The 17,269-nt window shown below is 40.7% G+C and overlaps 3 protein-coding genes across 8 annotated transcripts; 1 reads left to right on the top strand and 2 right to left on the bottom strand.

Moving 5' to 3' along the window:
• Positions 1-948: 948 nt before the first annotated feature.
• Positions 949-6,813, bottom strand: LOC112458211 (forkhead box protein N3-like). 6 transcript variants are annotated; one of them, XM_025021701.1, is made up of 7 exons: positions 5,675-6,080; positions 4,899-5,035; positions 4,152-4,564; positions 3,604-4,034; positions 3,169-3,472; positions 2,968-3,073; positions 949-2,882 (listed from the first exon to the last, which is right to left on the bottom strand). In XM_025021701.1, exons 2-7 carry the CDS (start codon positions 4,901-4,903, stop codon positions 2,600-2,602), a joined length of 1,542 nt encoding a protein of 513 aa, XP_024877469.1. In that variant the 5' UTR covers positions 4,904-5,035; positions 5,675-6,080; the 3' UTR covers positions 949-2,599. The 6 variants fall into 6 exon arrangements, with proteins under 6 accessions (XP_024877469.1, XP_024877478.1, XP_024877504.1 ...); XM_025021710.1 differs by lacking the exons at positions 4,899-5,035; positions 5,675-6,080 and adding an exon at positions 6,696-6,813; XM_025021736.1 differs by lacking the exons at positions 4,899-5,035; positions 5,675-6,080 and adding an exon at positions 6,484-6,571.
• A 1,053-nt stretch (positions 6,814-7,866) lies between these two features.
• Positions 7,867-11,499, bottom strand: LOC112458287 (zinc finger FYVE domain-containing protein 1-like). The gene is made up of 6 exons (XM_025021863.1): positions 10,964-11,499; positions 10,606-10,872; positions 10,128-10,500; positions 9,794-10,052; positions 9,237-9,687; positions 7,867-9,153 (listed from the first exon to the last, which is right to left on the bottom strand). The coding sequence occupies exons 1-6, from the start codon at positions 11,424-11,426 to the stop codon at positions 8,939-8,941; spliced, it is 2,028 nt and encodes a 675-aa protein (XP_024877631.1). The 5' UTR covers positions 11,427-11,499; the 3' UTR covers positions 7,867-8,938.
• Positions 11,500-11,832: 333 nt separating this feature from the next.
• Positions 11,833-16,301, top strand: LOC112458261 (rab GTPase-binding effector protein 1). Its single transcript, XM_025021810.1, has 8 exons — positions 11,833-12,407; positions 12,651-12,758; positions 12,841-13,286; positions 13,484-13,980; positions 14,146-14,427; positions 14,538-14,757; positions 14,918-15,028; positions 15,113-16,301. Exons 1-8 carry the CDS (start codon positions 12,365-12,367, stop codon positions 15,278-15,280), a joined length of 1,875 nt encoding a protein of 624 aa, XP_024877578.1. The 5' UTR covers positions 11,833-12,364; the 3' UTR covers positions 15,281-16,301.
• The last annotated feature ends 968 nt before the right edge of the window (positions 16,302-17,269 follow it).

Below are 17,269 nucleotides of genomic sequence, written 5' to 3'. Positions count from 1 at the left end.
GATGTCTGCCGTACGAGCGATTAAAATTTTCAACTTTACAACTTGCAATGACTGATCTACTGCTTTAACAGAAACAGAATAACGAAAGACGTTAGACGTTTTGAAATTATTATTCATTTAAGACTATTTGAATTCTACTTATGCCAATGGCGTACGTAATTATGAATTATGCTATGAAACTAGCATAATTCTATAATGTTGACGGTGAACTCTTTGAGCGATACATTAAAGGATCGTCGTAAGTAATCCCAGATGAATTCCGAAATGACAAATAGAATGCATTTGCGAAATTTGTCAGAGCCACGTTTCGCGCATCATGAACGTTGATATGTAGAAATCGTATCAGGTTGCGCTACAACAGTTGCGTTTCTCTCTCTCTCTCCCTCTCTCTCATCCAGAGTCACTAATATTTATACTTTGTAGATTGATATTTAAGCTAATAAACTGCGTACCAGCGAATTATTAGGAAGAACCTTTATCACGCGGGCAGTGCCCTGTAAAAATATATGTTCTCTCTATATTGAACTACGTATTAATGTATACAAGACCAGTTTGCCTAATATTCTTTCGCGCGTGCGCATGTCTTTGTAGCACACGTACATATCTTACAATTACAAGGTATTATCAAATCCCTCCTTTTCTACTTCTCTCTCCTTAGTGTTACGGTCTTTTTTTTTTACAAAAATAGGTTGTCTTTCCATGTAGTGCTATTTTTCATCTCCATCCGATTTTAATTAACATCTCAGCACGATTGCTATATATTCAGTTTCCAACTGAATACCAAAACTGGTCTATGGATACATTAGGAGGTCTACATATGTACAACACTGTTCAAAATCATCTTGAAAGCCACAAAGAGAGTAGAAAAAGACGTGAAATGATAACATTTCTTCGTTTCTAAATCATGTTGAATGTATCTCAATATCTTTTTTATTTTCTTTTTAAATATTTTTTTGATAATACGTTTGTGGCACATATGTTGTACATGTGCAACAATGCACACCGCATGTTTATATGCACAGAGTGCTCTCAAATTCGCGTGTGAAAACTGTAATGAAAAGTCTGTGAAAAACTAAACGAAGACTCTTCTTAATCGCAATCGATGATCTTTTTCAACCACAAAAATTGAAAATCTGATAAAATTTACGATGTACAATTAATTAAATAGTCGTATATTCACAAATGGCGCGTATATTTTTATAATTTAATTGTTTAACGCGTAAAGTTAGTGTTAACCGGTTCTACATACAGACAAATCATTATCCAAGCCAATATTGAACAAAGTCTGAAGTGCTTACATATTGAAAACTGTTGTTAGGAATTTAAAAAAACAAGAACGTGAACTTTTATATAACTCAGTTTTTCATAAACTTTCATGCTATTTCATCGTCGCCAATTTGGGAACACCTTGTACACATGTACAATCAAACTCCCTTTTTCCTAACCGGTTGAACTTCCGTAAACACGATACCTCTTCTCTTCCACGATTTCATATTCGTCATTTTTATCACATATGTGGAATAAGTGACGAACGAGGTATGTACATACATACGAACGCAAGCGTGCGCGCGCGATGGCATCTTGTGTATGCGCAAACAGAAAGATTTGTTTCATCTCGAGTCGAGAATCGGGGAGTCCGACTATAAATACATGAATGAGTATGTCGGGCTTGACGCGTGCAATGTGTACATCTGCATATACATGCACGTATACATACATTTTATATACATATATACACATATACATAGAAATATGTATGCGTGTAATCTTTTTTTAAATATATTATCGATCTCTCTCTCTATTGAATACGATTGGCCTGTCTCAAAAATAACGAGACTAGCACTCTTTGAAGTAAAATAATGGTAACACTGGGCTTCAAATCGGGCTGTGATTTTGATGTCGGAAATCGCCGCGTTACGTTTGAAAACAATAGGTCTCGTTACTGTTGGGACAGGCTTCGTGACAGCAGATGTTGATTATGCCTCTATACATATCTACAAAAAAAAAAGGACAAAAGAAAACTGATGTAGAACTTTATCATTAATTAAACTCTCTATGACTTAATATAATCGTCTTGCAACAGTTCTGAAATGATTATTATTACTTCAGTATGTAATAATAATTTCTTTTATCGATATATATTCCACGTACTATTCAATTGTATCATTGTTTCAACAGTGTGTTTAAAAAGTATCTCTTTAACACTACATCTCTATTATTGCTTGTTGTTTAGTGCTACCGAATGTATTTTGGCATATAGCATGTTGTAAACCCTGAGCAACCACACCAATCAATTCGAAATGCATCCAACAACCCTCTCTTTTACTTAGCACAACTAGAAGTTATATGGAAGAATTTACATGCGCGTTTTTTTGTTTTGTTTACAACGAGAAACTGGCCTGACCGAAGAAATTTCCATGAAAGTCGATCTAAACGCGTTTAGAAATGAATGAAGAATTTACTGACGATACTATAGAACAAAAGTACTTTCTTGTTACTAGATGGTAAAATTCCCAAGTGCTTCCGACTCGCGCACAAGCGGGAAGCTCTCGATAACATATCGTACACTTTTTTCGAAATGTAACAAAATGTGTTAACGTTAACCCCTAATTTGTTTTAGGTATCGATTTCCCTCTTTCCAGTCTCGCCATCTCTTACGTTTTTTCTCTGTGCTCGAGTAATCGCTCGTTGTAGAACGTTTTTTTGGCTTTGCGACAACTTCCGATTTCGATGCCGTATTAATACCTTGTGTTACATGATGCGTTCTACTGTGATTTAGCGCTGTACTAACGCCAGCCAAATTCAGAAGCGCGTCCGCACCTTCTGCAATCTTTCTTTGTTCATCAAAATCTGGATTTAGTTCCTCCTCGTTCGAATGTTTGCTGCAAAAGAAATAAAAAGAAAACGATAAAATGTACTTGTTCGCGTAATATTTACGTCGATCGTACGTGATTAATTTATCTTTACCTTTCCAATTTTATCGAGTTGATACAGCTATAAGTATGATCTTCACTGGAACTCCTGGTAATTACAGGCACCAGCTTTTCCGATTCCGGCAATTTTCGTTTACGATCTATGTTAAAACATACATTAATACATAAGTATATGAATTGTCTCAACGAAATACAGACAAGGACTCTCTTTTATTATTTCGCATACGTTCAATACCTTTATTGTGATTCAGAATGATGGGTCCATGCTTGAAGGAAAGCATAGCGGCGGCCGCTGCATCGACGTCGCTGTCTATCTCGGTTTCTGCGCTATCATTAATATTGCTAGACGCCAGTCTTTTGGATAGATACGGAAAGAGAACCGGATCTGGGAGACGTGCATTTACGCATTTTCTGGACACCTTTTCCGACGAAGACAAATTCTGGGTTGTAGGGGGAGGAAAAGGAGCGCGAGACAACGCCTGAATCAGATTTGGACGATATTGTGCATCCACCATCCACAATGATCCTTTTCCTAAATTCTAAAAAAAGAAAAAAAAAAAGAATAGAAAGTTATATATACGTTCGATGTGACGCGACGTTAACGCGATGACTCTCATCGATAAATCTCGCGGTGCGCTTTCTCGAAGAGAAATTTGCCTCGTACACTCACCGGAGCTTTCTCCACCTTCCGAAAGCATTTATTCAGGCTCAAATTGTGTCTGACAGAATTTTTCCATCCAGTAGGGGCGTTCCTAAAGTATGGGAAGTGTTCCAGAATCCACGCGTAAACCTCCTTCACGGGCAACGCCTTTACGGGACTATCTTCGATAGCCATAAATATGAGGCAGGAGAATGAATACGGTGGTTTGCTATTTCTGTGCAAATGAGGATCATACGGTATATGGGTAGGATGCTTGTTGCGATTAGACATTGGCAAATTATTGTTGCTCAAAGAAATCTTCGTTTGATTACTTGGCGAAATATTGCAATGACTTTTCGCAGATTCCTGAAATATTTGCGCGGGCTTTTGACAATTCTTGGCGGGATGCTGATAGTTTTGTCCGTTTCCGTTCAGCGTCACGCTGGCCTTTCCATTAGTCTCTGTCGACGCAGCGTCATAAAAAAAAAAACAAGAAAAGATAAAGTTAACGTAAATTCTAAAGAATACTCGACACTCACAAGCACAGTGCGGGATGTATTTCGAGCCGCGCATCTTACCTGGACAGAAACTATCATCCAAGCTTGATACGGAATTGGTGTTCTCAGAAAAATCTGCTATATCGTCGCAGATATTGTTATTCAGCATGTTCTCGTGTTTCATGTCTTTGGAGGGGTTCGAAATGTCCAAACCCTTAAGTAAATTCTGCTGGTGCAGCCAACTGAGAGACGTCAGTTCGTCGTCCGACTGATTGTTCTTCTCCGTCGACTTGTCCCATCTGGGAATTTCACTTTGACATTCGTTGGTCGAGTTTGTGTCAGCCAGAACGCTGGCATTCTCCTTCTCCTTGTCGTTCATCGCATACGCGTTCTCGCCGAAATTATAATCCTGAGATGAATTCAGTTCTATGTCAGTTTCGATACCCGATGCATCAGGCCTATCTGGTGGCATGTTGCATAGAGTCTTCTGGTCACTGCAAGCAAAATTATTTATATATAATATATTTCACGCCAAATACAAAACATTGCGGAAACTTAAAAGAGTACTACTGCTTCCGCGAATAATGTTTTGTATAAAAAAAAAAGAAAAAAAAAGGTAACTTGCACTTGAACCGTATAATGTAAAGTATTTAAAGTCCAGGTTGTACAGGGTGTCGCAAAACAGACGGTGCAACCAAAAAAGGGACGATCTCTCGTGGAAAGATAAACACAATGTGCAGAATGGGATCTCTTTTCCTTCCTGGTACATGTATCAGCTTACGGTAAACCCGGGGATAAAACGTTTCCTCTCCCCCTTTACGTTCTTACAACATTAAGGAAACTCGTCGACTTGGGGAAAATCTATCGCCATCTCCGGATTAAAAAATAAATCTCTTCGAGCCGGATATCGCCCATGTCCGTGGAACCACCTGGCCGAGGGAAGTTTCGCGGATCATCTCCCGCCGCTGCAATATATCGCGTTACGACATAAAAATCCACGCGGTAAGAAACCGCAGAAAATGGGCCTCCGGACGCTTTTCTATTTTTGGGGTACCGCGCGGCCGAGGCGCCGAGGATAGAGATAGAAAGAGACAGAGAGAGAGAGAGAGAGAGAGAGAGAGAGAACGGGAGAGTATCGCGGAATTGAAATCTCCGCGCATGTGAGCCGCGCTCGCTCGCTCGCTCGCGCGAGCTGGCGAGAGTGGCGAGGCCAGCGAGCGTCACGCGGACGGAGGACGGGATTGTTTATCCGCTCGACTAATAAGCGACAAAATGGCCGGCGCTATCACGCGGAATCGCGCATCGGAATTTCAAATGGGACATCACGCCGCGAACGAGTGTCATCTTCGGCGGCGGCGCCGCGCGGCTCGGCGCGGCGCGGCGTCGCGTCGTCGTCACCATCATCATCATTGTCGCCGTCGCGATACTCGCGATCAGGCTGATAGCAGAGAACGTAAACGACGTAAGCGTCGTAGACGTGGACGTGAAGTAAAGCAGAGAAGCACGTAAACGTAGATGAGGCTAAACAGTCATACATTTACGTTTAAGTCTTTCTCTGCCTTTTACTTTACGTCGACGACGCTTACGCTTACGTATGTACATACGTTCTCTGCCATCAGCCTCACTCGTGTTCCGAATGTCCCCCTCCCCCTCCAAACGTGGAATTTGCAACTAATGGCGTCCACCCGCGTTGCACACCTCCGGCAACGTGCTCCCGCCGCGCTCTCGCGTCCCTCTCGCGACGCGTTCGCCCGATTTAATGACGAATCGGCGAGACACTCTCCCGATGTCTCGCGGTCACCGCGAGACGAGCTTTCGAGTCCCGCGATCTCACGGGGAGAGATGGAGAGATCGGCGGGCGCGATCGCGATCGCGGTCGCGGCCGGACAATCTTCCAGACGCGACGAGCACGTGAGGACGATTCTCTGCTCCGCGCGAGACGATTCGCGACGTCGCGCGTCGCGAGACTCGCGAGGAGTTCGCGTCTCCCCGTCCCCGCGGGAAATGAGAGCGCGGCGAACCGGAAGAGTGTCGCGGCGGCCCCGCGGCGGTCGGGCGGGTCGTGACGACCTGCATTACTTGTTGAATTCAAATATGGAGCTGATAACGATTACGAAACGCGATGGCAAACGCGAAAATGGCCACGACATCGCACACGCACACACGCACACGTACACGCACGCACGACGCGGCGATGCACTCGCGGGAATTACATAAGATAAACCGAGCGTCGCCTTCGCGAGTCGACGACGGGAAAAGGGGCGCGACGGGACGCGGGTTTTAGGCGCCTGGTTTTGCTCCGCTCTCGGCGTCGGCTCCCCGGAGTCGCGCCGCGCTCCGCGGACACCTCGTCGATCTCGCGGATTCGCGTCTCGCCGTTTTCCCGTTTGCGAACGCAACGGGTCTCACTCACGTGCGTGCGACAGCCTCACTTCGCCGTCGTCGTGCGGTCGCTTCCCCCCCGAGCCCCCGAGTATGTATGTACCACTTTTGCGTCTCCGCGCGTCTCGCACTCGCGTGGCCGCGACTCTCCCGCGGGAAACCGCACCGCACCGCACCGCATCGCCCGTGGGAGCGGGATCGGGTCGGTCGCCGCTTGCGCCAATCGCGGATGAATAAACTCACGGTATCACGGCGGGCAGACGGTGGTCTCCGTTAATTCTCGCGAGACGGGCATCACGGGCATCGCAGGCAGGCACACTCTACACAACATCCAGCTGATCGAGACGCCATATTTTGACGTCATCACGTGGATACCCCCACCCCACCACGGGGTATCCACGCGTATCTATCGCGATTCGATATATCGCGCGCGCGCGCGCGCGATTTTTCGACTCGAAGCGGGAAGAAAAAAACGAAAAATTCGAACTCGGTAAAATACTATTGAAGACAATTTTACGGAAATTCGGATAATTGTTGAAATTTAGCCGTATATTTGGGATTCGATAATATTTGATTCTAATTTTAGAACTATAATTTATAATCTATTAATGTTGACTATTGACTTTTTAAAATAGCCAACTTCCGAATTTGTAACTAAAGTCAATCCGAACCGAATCTTTTAGATAAGATAAAAGGGATTAGCCATATTAATTATAAATAATGAGAAAATTTTTTTCTCCTTCAATTACAATATTTTACTCTTCACGATGGCAATTCTGTCGATAAATTTTAACGATTGGTTAGAGTTAATAGTTAGTGTTAACAATTGGAAAAAGTGGCCTTTATGCGAATAATAATTGTAAAAAAAAAAAAACATTTTTGTGGCAGAATATATTTATTACATTGTAAATGTGCATTTTTATTTCAGAAACATCTTTAATAATAAATTGAATACCGTGTTAAAATTAAAAGTTAATTATTTATATATTTATGCTGGTAATCCAAAAATTTAATTCCATAGTCAATAACACCTTCAATTGTCTCCAGGGTTTCATTGATTGTCTCCATATATAATTTCTCCGGAATTGATCGTTTTTTAATCTCATCGATACCACAGTATACAGTATGTTTTAGAAATAGGTAATCAAACACTTTAGCAGCCTATTCTACTCACAAGAGGATGGGAAAATCATATAAACATGTGACTTTTCCTTTTTATACATATAACTTGTATGTAATTTAAAAAATTATTTATTTAAATAGGCATTTGTACACCGTGGCTCTTTAGGAATTTTCACGCTTCTTTCTCAACCTCTTGAAATTATTGTTAGACTCTGTTTTTGGCGATGTACGCACGTATCATCTGTAAAAGTGGTCGATATCTTGAAATAAAGGTAAAATATAAGGCAGCGACTTACTCGGAGAATCCGAAACTTTATTTGAAGCTGCTTATTATGATATACAGAACGAAATAAAAAGTAAAACAGTTTCCACTGTCGAAGACGCGTCATCGCGTCGTCCTATCTGAATATGCATCTGCAAATGCCATATGCCGGTATTAACAATTGTCACAGCCATGAGAGTAACATTTCTTGTAAACGGTTTTCTTCCTACAACTGTTGCGCGGTCATTGTTACCAGAGAAGATCAGAGAACTGTACATATGTACAAACGTCAATGCTGTATCATATAGGGATGTCCTATCGTTAACATAAATCTTTAACCAACTCTTCACCGAACAATTTTTAAGCGCAACGTCAATCTGTACCTTTGAGAGAATAAAATTATACGTTAAAAGTAACGTACGGTCTTTAATACACTTCAGGAAGTTACTTTCAAACAGTAATGATCATAACTATGGCACACTCATACATTTATGTACATTTATATAGTCACAAAATTATTTGCTAATTATAAAAACCAAGTTAAACAAAGTACGATTTTCAAACAACTTTCGGTACGGAATTCTATATTCTTGAAAATTTTTTATGATCTCCCGATCTCCAATCGTAAAAAATGTACTTAAAAAGTTTTCACTTGATGAAATATGTATAAGCAAGATATATTTATATAATTTAATATTAAAAATATGTAAGTAATAAAATTGTATCCCTCAGATATTTTATCACAAAGCTTTCGCGTGTCGTACAAAATAATTCGCATCGTTACCTTAGATAGAGATAATGTTGAAAATAAAAAATATTGAATTAAAAATTTTATTTAGAATTTAAAAGAGTCAAAATTCTAGTTTACACATAAAAAGTCTTTTCAAAAAGCTTACAGTCACGTGCGCGATTTGGCCATACAAATCTAAGACAGTCTACGCTCACGATTAAGTCGGTACAATACTTCTGTTTATCTTACAAAAGCAATTACGTAAAATAAATAAATGTATTTCGTTTCAAGTGAATATTTCCTTTTCCATTCCGAGGTCTCTATAAATTTTTGGGTTCCGTTTCCTTTAAGACGCACGCCTTCAAATAATTTTCAAACGCAAGCGTTGCATACTCTGACGGGATGATCCCATCCTCGGTGAGGTACAGGCTTACGGTGTTGCGAACATTCTTGACACACCCCATGTCCGCAAGCTCTACAGTGATGTAAAGTAAGCATCGAGGAAAACTTCCGTTCGCAGACGTAACAATTAACCACCTCTGAGTCGGGTATCCAATAAGATGGTCGTACAGTATCTTTTATGAATGCTGTGTGCAAATAAAGAATATTTAGAATTTATCTGAGAATTACGCGAATTCTAATGATCGCACGTGCGACCGCTTTTACTTACATTTGGAATAACTGAAAACCGTTCCAACGGCATTCAGTGTCGACACCACGTGCTCCGTTACTTTTCGTACGCCGACGTCCTCGACAGGTTCGAGAGAATCATCGCTGGAGCAGTTTGTATCTTTCTCGTAGCACGCGTCGCAAACCCGAACGGGCGAGTACCAGTTTCTGTTGGGCACGCATTTCGTTTTCGACGAGCACTGCGCGCAAAAGCCCTCCCCACATTCGCGGCAATGATGCTTGTCATCCGTCAGACTAAATAGCATTTTGCACTGATAGCAGTGCTTTATCTCGTTATTCGGTCGCCAATAGGATGGTGCCACTTGATCCGCGGCCCAAGCTTTCAACGCTTTCGTTGGCTGCAGAGAAACGTTGGTGACAGCTTCACTGATATACGAAACACTATCGATAACCCGTTGCGCCGTATTCTGAGAAGCTATAGACCGATTCGACTGAAAAAGAAAAAGGACGGTGAGAAGTTACTTCATTAAGAATTAGAGTTAGATAGACAAAAAAAAATTTGATAATAAAAAGAAGCTTCTTACTCTCAATACTTACCATGTTCCATATGTGCGTGATCTTTTTGCGTATGGCAACATCCTCGGGATTATTGCCGTACCAGTACTGCCTGCTCTTGTATATTTCTCCACAGTGCGGACAATCTATGATGTATCCCGACCAGGCATTTTTAGCAAAACTATACCAGTTGTTTTGATTTTCCTCATAATACCGCCTGCTTACTTCAATTTCTTTTCCATTCTTATAACACCTTTTGCATATGTATATCAAATTTTCGTACTGACATTGGAATTTGCACCTATCGCAACAATTATTGTTAATTCAAGGAGATGTACAACTAAAACAGCGTATAAAAAAAAATCTATGTACCAACCTAGTATTACTGCTGTGTGGTTTTCCTTCGCGAAGGTGTCCCATACTGTTGGCACAACCATTACCACAACACAGACATTTGACGGGACAAGTAAAATACTGTTCTGGGAATAGAGAATTGGAAATGTTTCCGTTTTCGTTGGACAACTGATCATTCAGCCTCTTAAGCGTGTAGTACACCAGATGTGGTTTTCTGGCTGAGCGTACCGTCGTATTATTCAATTCGCTCTCAATGGTGGATCGCAACAGCTCATAATCCGTCGTGTCGTTCGCCGATTGCAAACCGACGTATTTAATAGAGCTGAAAGCGTCAATTTCAAGACTCATCTGTGTAAATCTGTTCCTCAGGATATCTTCCGCACTTTCCGCCCCATCTGTAAAAGAACCAATCAACATGTCACGTTACAGAAGCGATTATCAGCCGTAATAAAGTTCTCAGTTTGAAATTACTGTCATCCTGAGAGAGTAGCAATATGTACTGTTGATCAAAGGTATGGTGTGCCTGGTTTCGTGCAGCACTATAATACTCGGTCCGAGCGTGCTCAACGAAGTAGAGATCCCCTCTTTCTGCCCGATCGCTTGTAAGGCAGCTTTAAAGTGATGGCTGTAAGCGCGCGACGCGGTACCCAGGAACGTGAACAGATCCCTGTTCAGCCTCTCGGAATGGATTCCATAAACCACAATGTCGGAAACCGCAAGTACTTTGAGCAGTAATTTTGCCCGTTCATTTTCACAGCTCGCAACAGCTAGACAAACAATGTAAACCTGTTGAATCTGGCACGCACAATTAACTTATACATATAAAATCTGAGAATGACAACTCAGAATATATTCTACCTTGTAAACCTTCCGTGTCCAAGCAAATAACATTGAGAATTGGATCGAACGCCGCCCAAACGCCCAACGTACAACAGTTCTGCTGGTTTGACGTTTGGAACACCTCCTCGCCCTTGAAAAACACCTGATTCATGGTGTGGCTCTTCCCGTCGCCCGTGTTCCCGAAAATCGACACGATTTTGACTTTGTCGTTCTCCGCGCAGTTCAACTTCCTCAGAAACTCATCCGCATTGAGGACCTGCAGGTTCCCCCATCCATTGAGCAACAAGAAACTCTTGTTATTGTTATTATGGCACTTTGTACAGTTCACCGGGGGATTCTTTCCCGCGGTGAACAGCTTGGGACTGAACTCGGGTAGCTTGTCGAAATCGTTGTCCAGGCTGCTGTCCAGGCTCTTCATGATCGCCGAATCCGTCGGTTCTACTTTTAAGGTTTCAATCCAGGGTTTCCACAACGTACTCATAACGTACACGAACTCCCTTGAAAGAAACGCAGATCAACACTCGAATCGCTGTGTGTCGTTCATCAGTGTCAGAGAGAAGCCGAAGCCTGAAGAGAGGCCATCTTGGTCCGTGGGGGACCCCTGTACACTACCGCCAATACATCCGTGTTAGAAATTGGTACTACGTAGCCACATCCATTTTCCGACACTGTCGATAAAAACATCCGCGTTGCATCCACAAATGGATATCTTATGCCACATGCGATTGTGAATCAAGAAAATTAATTATATATCTTTAAATAATTTTTAAAATTTTTTACTAATTATTGTGGACATAGCGCGAACGCGCATCAGAATTTTATGTTTTATCGGCAGTGTCGGAAAATGGACGTGGCGTGGACGTGGCTGCTGATTGGAAATGTTGGTCTATCTCTTCCCAGGTCTATGGTCCGGGCTGTCCGGGTGTAATTCGCGCCCCCGAAGGGAGAAGAACGGAGGATCGCGAATGCGAGAGGTGTAGCCTAGAGGAACGGAGATTTCGCTGATTACATATAAGTGGTGGGCACGCATCGTCCGGCGAATTGCATCGTTGCTGTCGTTAGCGAAATCGTTGGATGGCCGAGCGAGGTCAATTCCGGTTTCCGAGTTCGCTTCCGTGATCCGTGATCTTTATTCTCGAGCGAGTCCCTGTTCGCGTACTGGACGACTGGACCGGATTTCGCTCGAGTCGCTATGAGCCAGTGACACAACTGGCCACTGCCAGCGGCATGCCGTCATCATCATCATCGTCGTCGTCGTGGTCGTCGTCATCGTCATCGTCATCGTCATCGTCGTCGAGAGGCGGCCACCAGTCCCGGCTGAGCTCCGAGATATGCTCTCCGAATTCGCGTCCGTGGCAGTGACCCGCCCCGGCAAAATTGTCGCCCTCGTCTGTCACGTCCGTGTGAAGTGATCGAACGATGGAGAACCAGGACGATCGGACGGTCAGAGCGAACGGAAACGGTACGTCACCGAGCGGTAGTCCTTGCTTTAGGTCTTTGTCGGTGTCGTCGTCGCGACACGCCGAGAGAAAAAAAAATACGAAAAAAAAAGAAACGAGATATTTAAACGCAGTGGTTAGGAAAGCGCAAAGCTCTATCCGCTTGTCAGGCTTTTTTTCGAGACGTCGCGCGCGTGTTTGTTAAATGTCGAGGCCGCTCGCGATATGCGATTTAATTTCATTAAGAGAGGTCTGTTACGATTCAGAGGATCCACAGACGAAGATCAGCCGATTGGAGTCGGAGAACGTTAAGATGCGAGAGGAGTTTAATGTACAAAGGGCCAAGATGAAGGAGTTGTTCCTTCAGAAAGAGGGTACGTAACATGCGCGATATTTATACTCCGGACTACAAGTAGCTCTTCGGCAGTTATACCTAGAAGCAATGTATTTTTGTAGTGGAATTAAAACGGAGGCTAGAGGAAAATATGGGCCTGCAGAAGGAAAATTTGAGACTGAAGAATGAGCTGGACGAAGCAAAGAGCCAACTAGTCGTCGCGGATCTTAAGATACAGAATGATATAATGATGGAGAAGAGGAAGGCCCAGGAGGAGATAGCATCTTTGCAACAGGTTATACACGAAACGGTGGAGGAGTCCTCCTGCTCTAGGAAGCAGCTTGTCAGCGAAGTGTCGAAATTACAACTGGCTCTTTCTAAGCTTCAAGAAGAGAATGCGCTGCTGAAAACGCAATTGCCGCGCGACCCGCCGACGGACGGGCCGCAAATCTCGTTGTCTACAGTAACCAAGACATTAGCTAGAAAAGTGGTATCGCAATTAGGCGCGGATTCCTTATCTTTAGGCCCTGACAATTTAGAAGAAAGCATGCGGAAGGTAAAAAAATATGTACGTAAATCTAAAATTGCATGGTACATTTAACCCTTTGTGTAATCGCTTGCTAATAAATGCATATATATCTTTTGCAATATATTTAAGTTATTTCTAACATAATCTCTTTAAACACGTTAAAACAAACGCTTGTCTTACAGCAATGATATTTGTAAGATTTGCCGCGATATCGATAAAAACTTTTAATTCTATAGGCGCAAGAAGATGCGGAAGTTTTACGTTCATTGGTTGTTCCACTTGAGGAGGAGATAAAAGCTTTAAAGGAGAAACTGAGATCAACCGATGACGAATTACAAAAATATAAAGAAGTTCTAACAAAGAGACGGCAGCAAGAACCTGGTTCCTTCGAGCCGTCGTGTGATATGTGCGTTAACTACGAAGCGCAATTAGTCAAAGTAGAAGCGACTGCCAAGGATTTGGAGAAGCAATTGTTGGACTCTCAACGTATGCTGCAAGCTCAAAAGGAGGATCTAGCTAAGGAAGTTGAATTTCGAAAGGAGATGGAGGAAAAGTGGAATGAGAAGAAAGAGGAGCATAAAATCAAAGTTGCGGAGCTCACCGTCACCTCGCAGACGGCGCAGCAAAATTTACTAGAGTTGAAGAAAACTTTTGAACAAATTCAAAGGAGTATATCGGAGGAACTTTGTAAATTGACACGAGGCAGAGAAGAAGTACAGAGACATCTTACTGCGTAAGATAATCTTTCTATCAAAAAGTTATTTTTAGTGGTATATAGGTATATATATGTGCGTGTGTGTGCGGACACACATACACACAAAGTTAAATTATATGTAAAAATGAGAGGTAGATGATATTATGGTGTATTTATTAATAAAGCTTTATTCAAACTTTTCAGACTTCAGATGGAGAATGAAAATCTTGTGGGTAAACATAGTAAACATTCGCAACAACTTCAAAGTGAGAGTATCAACATGCCAAACACTGTTGAGGAACTGCATATGAGCCTTCTAAAAATTCGCGAAGATTTAATTACAGCCAAAGTGGCTCAAGAAGTTGCACAGGAGAAGGAAGAAACATTGCGATACGAAGTTACTTTACTGAGAGAACAAATGGAGCAGGAGAGTAGGGTTAAGGAACAAGACAATGCTGTATTAAAGAATGAAATAAGTGGGTTGAGGTAAGGCTATATACATTGACTATATATACGACAATAAAATTATTATAAATTACGATTGCTTGATACCATAATTGTTAACACAAAACTTTACTCCGTTCCACATTTTACAGAGCGCAATTAGATAAATATATAAGAGATCATCGTACACTCGCCGATAAAGAAGAGAAACTTGATCGGTTGGAAAAACAGCTGCAGGAAGTTCAGAAAGAGAAGAAGGATGCAGACTCGGTTACAACTGAATTACGACAAAGAGTTATGAGTCTACAGCAAGAATTAGATACCAGCGAGGCAGTACAGAAAGACTTTGTTCGATTATCACAATCATTACAGGTAATGGAAATAATATAAACAATGAATTCAGAATTGTCGAGATACAAAGTTGATTAAAGATTGTCGAAAAAATTTGTAGATAAAAGATAACTAACTGTATTAAACTATAAGTAGAACTGTGATATACCGATAAAATAACATTATTTTGACGATCACACAGGTACAACTGGAAAGGATTAGACAGGCAGGTAGCGAAGTAAGATGGCAACATGAAGAGGATGTCGAAGAGTGTCCTAGTTGTCACACCACATTCTCAGTCACAAAAAAGAAGGTAAGTTGAAGAAGCGCGAGTTAAATTATTATGGCCTGTGTATATACATATAGAACAGAATTAAAGAGGCTTAACATCATGCAGGTACATTGTCGTCACTGTGGCCATATATTTTGTCAATCTTGCCTCTCACACGTTGTGAACAGTGGGCCGAAACAAAGACCATCCAGAGTCTGTGATGTTTGTCATACTTTATTAGTGCAAGATACCGCACCATACTTCAGCCAAGAACCTCCACATACACCTGACTAAATGTTCTAAAGTTACGGGATTCTAACACAGTTTAATAAGACATGCAATATCAGTCTGGTAATATACTGATTGGTATGTCTCAAAAGTATACCGATCTAAGGTGACTAAGGCCCGTATTCATAGTCGAATCTTATATCAAGACTGTCTTAAGATGCTAATATGGCTCTGTGCGTGGTTCACAACATCTTAAGATCGTATACTTAACGCGGTCTTAAATATAAGATACGACTATGAATACCGGCCATAGATGACTCTCCTTTTTTGTAGAGAGAGAGAGAGAAAAAGAGAGAGAGTTAGAAATGTTGATAGCGTAAAAATGGGATTTAGATAAGATTCCTATTACCTGAAAACCGGAGTGATACAACAGATATCGTGTAAATATAAAGTTATGTACTATCTAATGGTTACTGTAATTTAAACAGATTAAAGCTTTTGAATGTATGTGAGTTGTTCAGAAGAATCGTGAGTATTTATATTACATTATCTTGTCTTTATTTAATTACGATCTCTCAGATATTCAATTAAAAGTTTTGTGTCTATGAAAGAGAAACAGACATCTAACTCTTTTTGATGGAAATATTTTTTGTTTACTTAACCCTGCAACCGTACATGTTAGTCGTTTGCGTCCTGGGCATTTTGACTATGTGGTATTTTCCAAAGGTTTGTTTATTTAGCGCGTTCGTAACGGTCTCTAAAAAAAGTTTGGGGTGGAGAAAGTGTGAGGCCACAGGCCCGCCAAAATCCGTTACTTGTGACTACGAGTAGTAAACTTTTATTGAGGACGTCAACGACCCACATATACGGTTTATATTATACATAGGTAAAATTCAACTTTTCAAAAATCCTTTTTTTTTACTCAAAATATAAATTTTTACAAAAGTTTCGACTCAATTATTGCTCAATTGCTCATGTAAAATGGCAATGAGAAACAATGATGACATCAGGCGATTGCTCCGTAAAAAAAATTGTGTTGCTGTATTATATTTACTTAAAATAATAAATTTGGATATTTTTGGACTTACCTACGAAGTTTTGTAGTTTAACAATCGATATTTTATTTTTTATTTCAGTTTTATCCTCTATAAGTCGCCATATAGAATTAGCGATTTTTGATCTTTCAAATAAATACCCTTTTTTAATTCCCGAAGTTTCTTATATTTTTTTTCTGAAAGTACCTAACTTTAATAAAGTAAAAATACCTAGAAGGATTTTTCTTAACAAGTTAATTAATAAAAGTTATGAATTTTTAAACATTACGGTGCGTTTTTAAAATGCTTTTTTTTCAAGAATTAAATTGCAAAATTAATTTTATAATATTATTGTTTAAACTTATAGTTAAGATCTCAAGGAACATCTTGTTGAAAAAGGTGCCGAAAAAGAGTGTACGGTTGCAGGGTTAATTTTTTCCTGCATCTTTTTTTTTTTAATAAAAACTAGCAATTGAATTGATACTTTTAATTGTTGATTAAACAAAATAGAATGTACAATTATTTGTTATCTTATAACCGCTAGCTTTAATACAATCGTTAATAATGTAATGACAATGCGAGGGCAATAAGAACTTAAGGTGCAGTTGATAGTATGTAATCTATTTAAACCCCAGCAATCAATTTAAATTTGTACAATACCACTAAATAGATTATTACATTGTCAACTACGACTGCTACCCTTGTAGTGTCTGAATTATCAAAGAGGCTTTACCATCTATTAAATTATACAAGTTTACAGTGGGTGAATACTATCGTTCGATATCCATCCAAAGTGCCTGAATGAATTTTTAAGGTTGAAATGATACAAATCTGCAAAAAATACTTGTAAATAATTTGGAGAGTTTGAAAAATTAATTATCTCAAAATATCTCTAGAACAGTCCAAGGACATGCACGCGTTTATAATTTTTAGTTATCTATATTCATATAGGTATTACGATATTCATACAAGAACAAAATGCTTAACAAAAATTTTAGAATATACACTACCGCTCAAAAGT

Source organism: Temnothorax curvispinosus, unplaced genomic scaffold (assembly GCF_003070985.1).
Source record: "Temnothorax curvispinosus isolate PA1 unplaced genomic scaffold, ASM307098v1 QBEX01000793.1, whole genome shotgun sequence".
Lineage (NCBI taxonomy): Eukaryota > Metazoa > Arthropoda > Insecta > Hymenoptera > Formicidae > Temnothorax > Temnothorax curvispinosus.
Note: the sequence above shows the minus strand (reverse complement) of the source record. Positions and strands in the feature narration are given on the sequence as shown.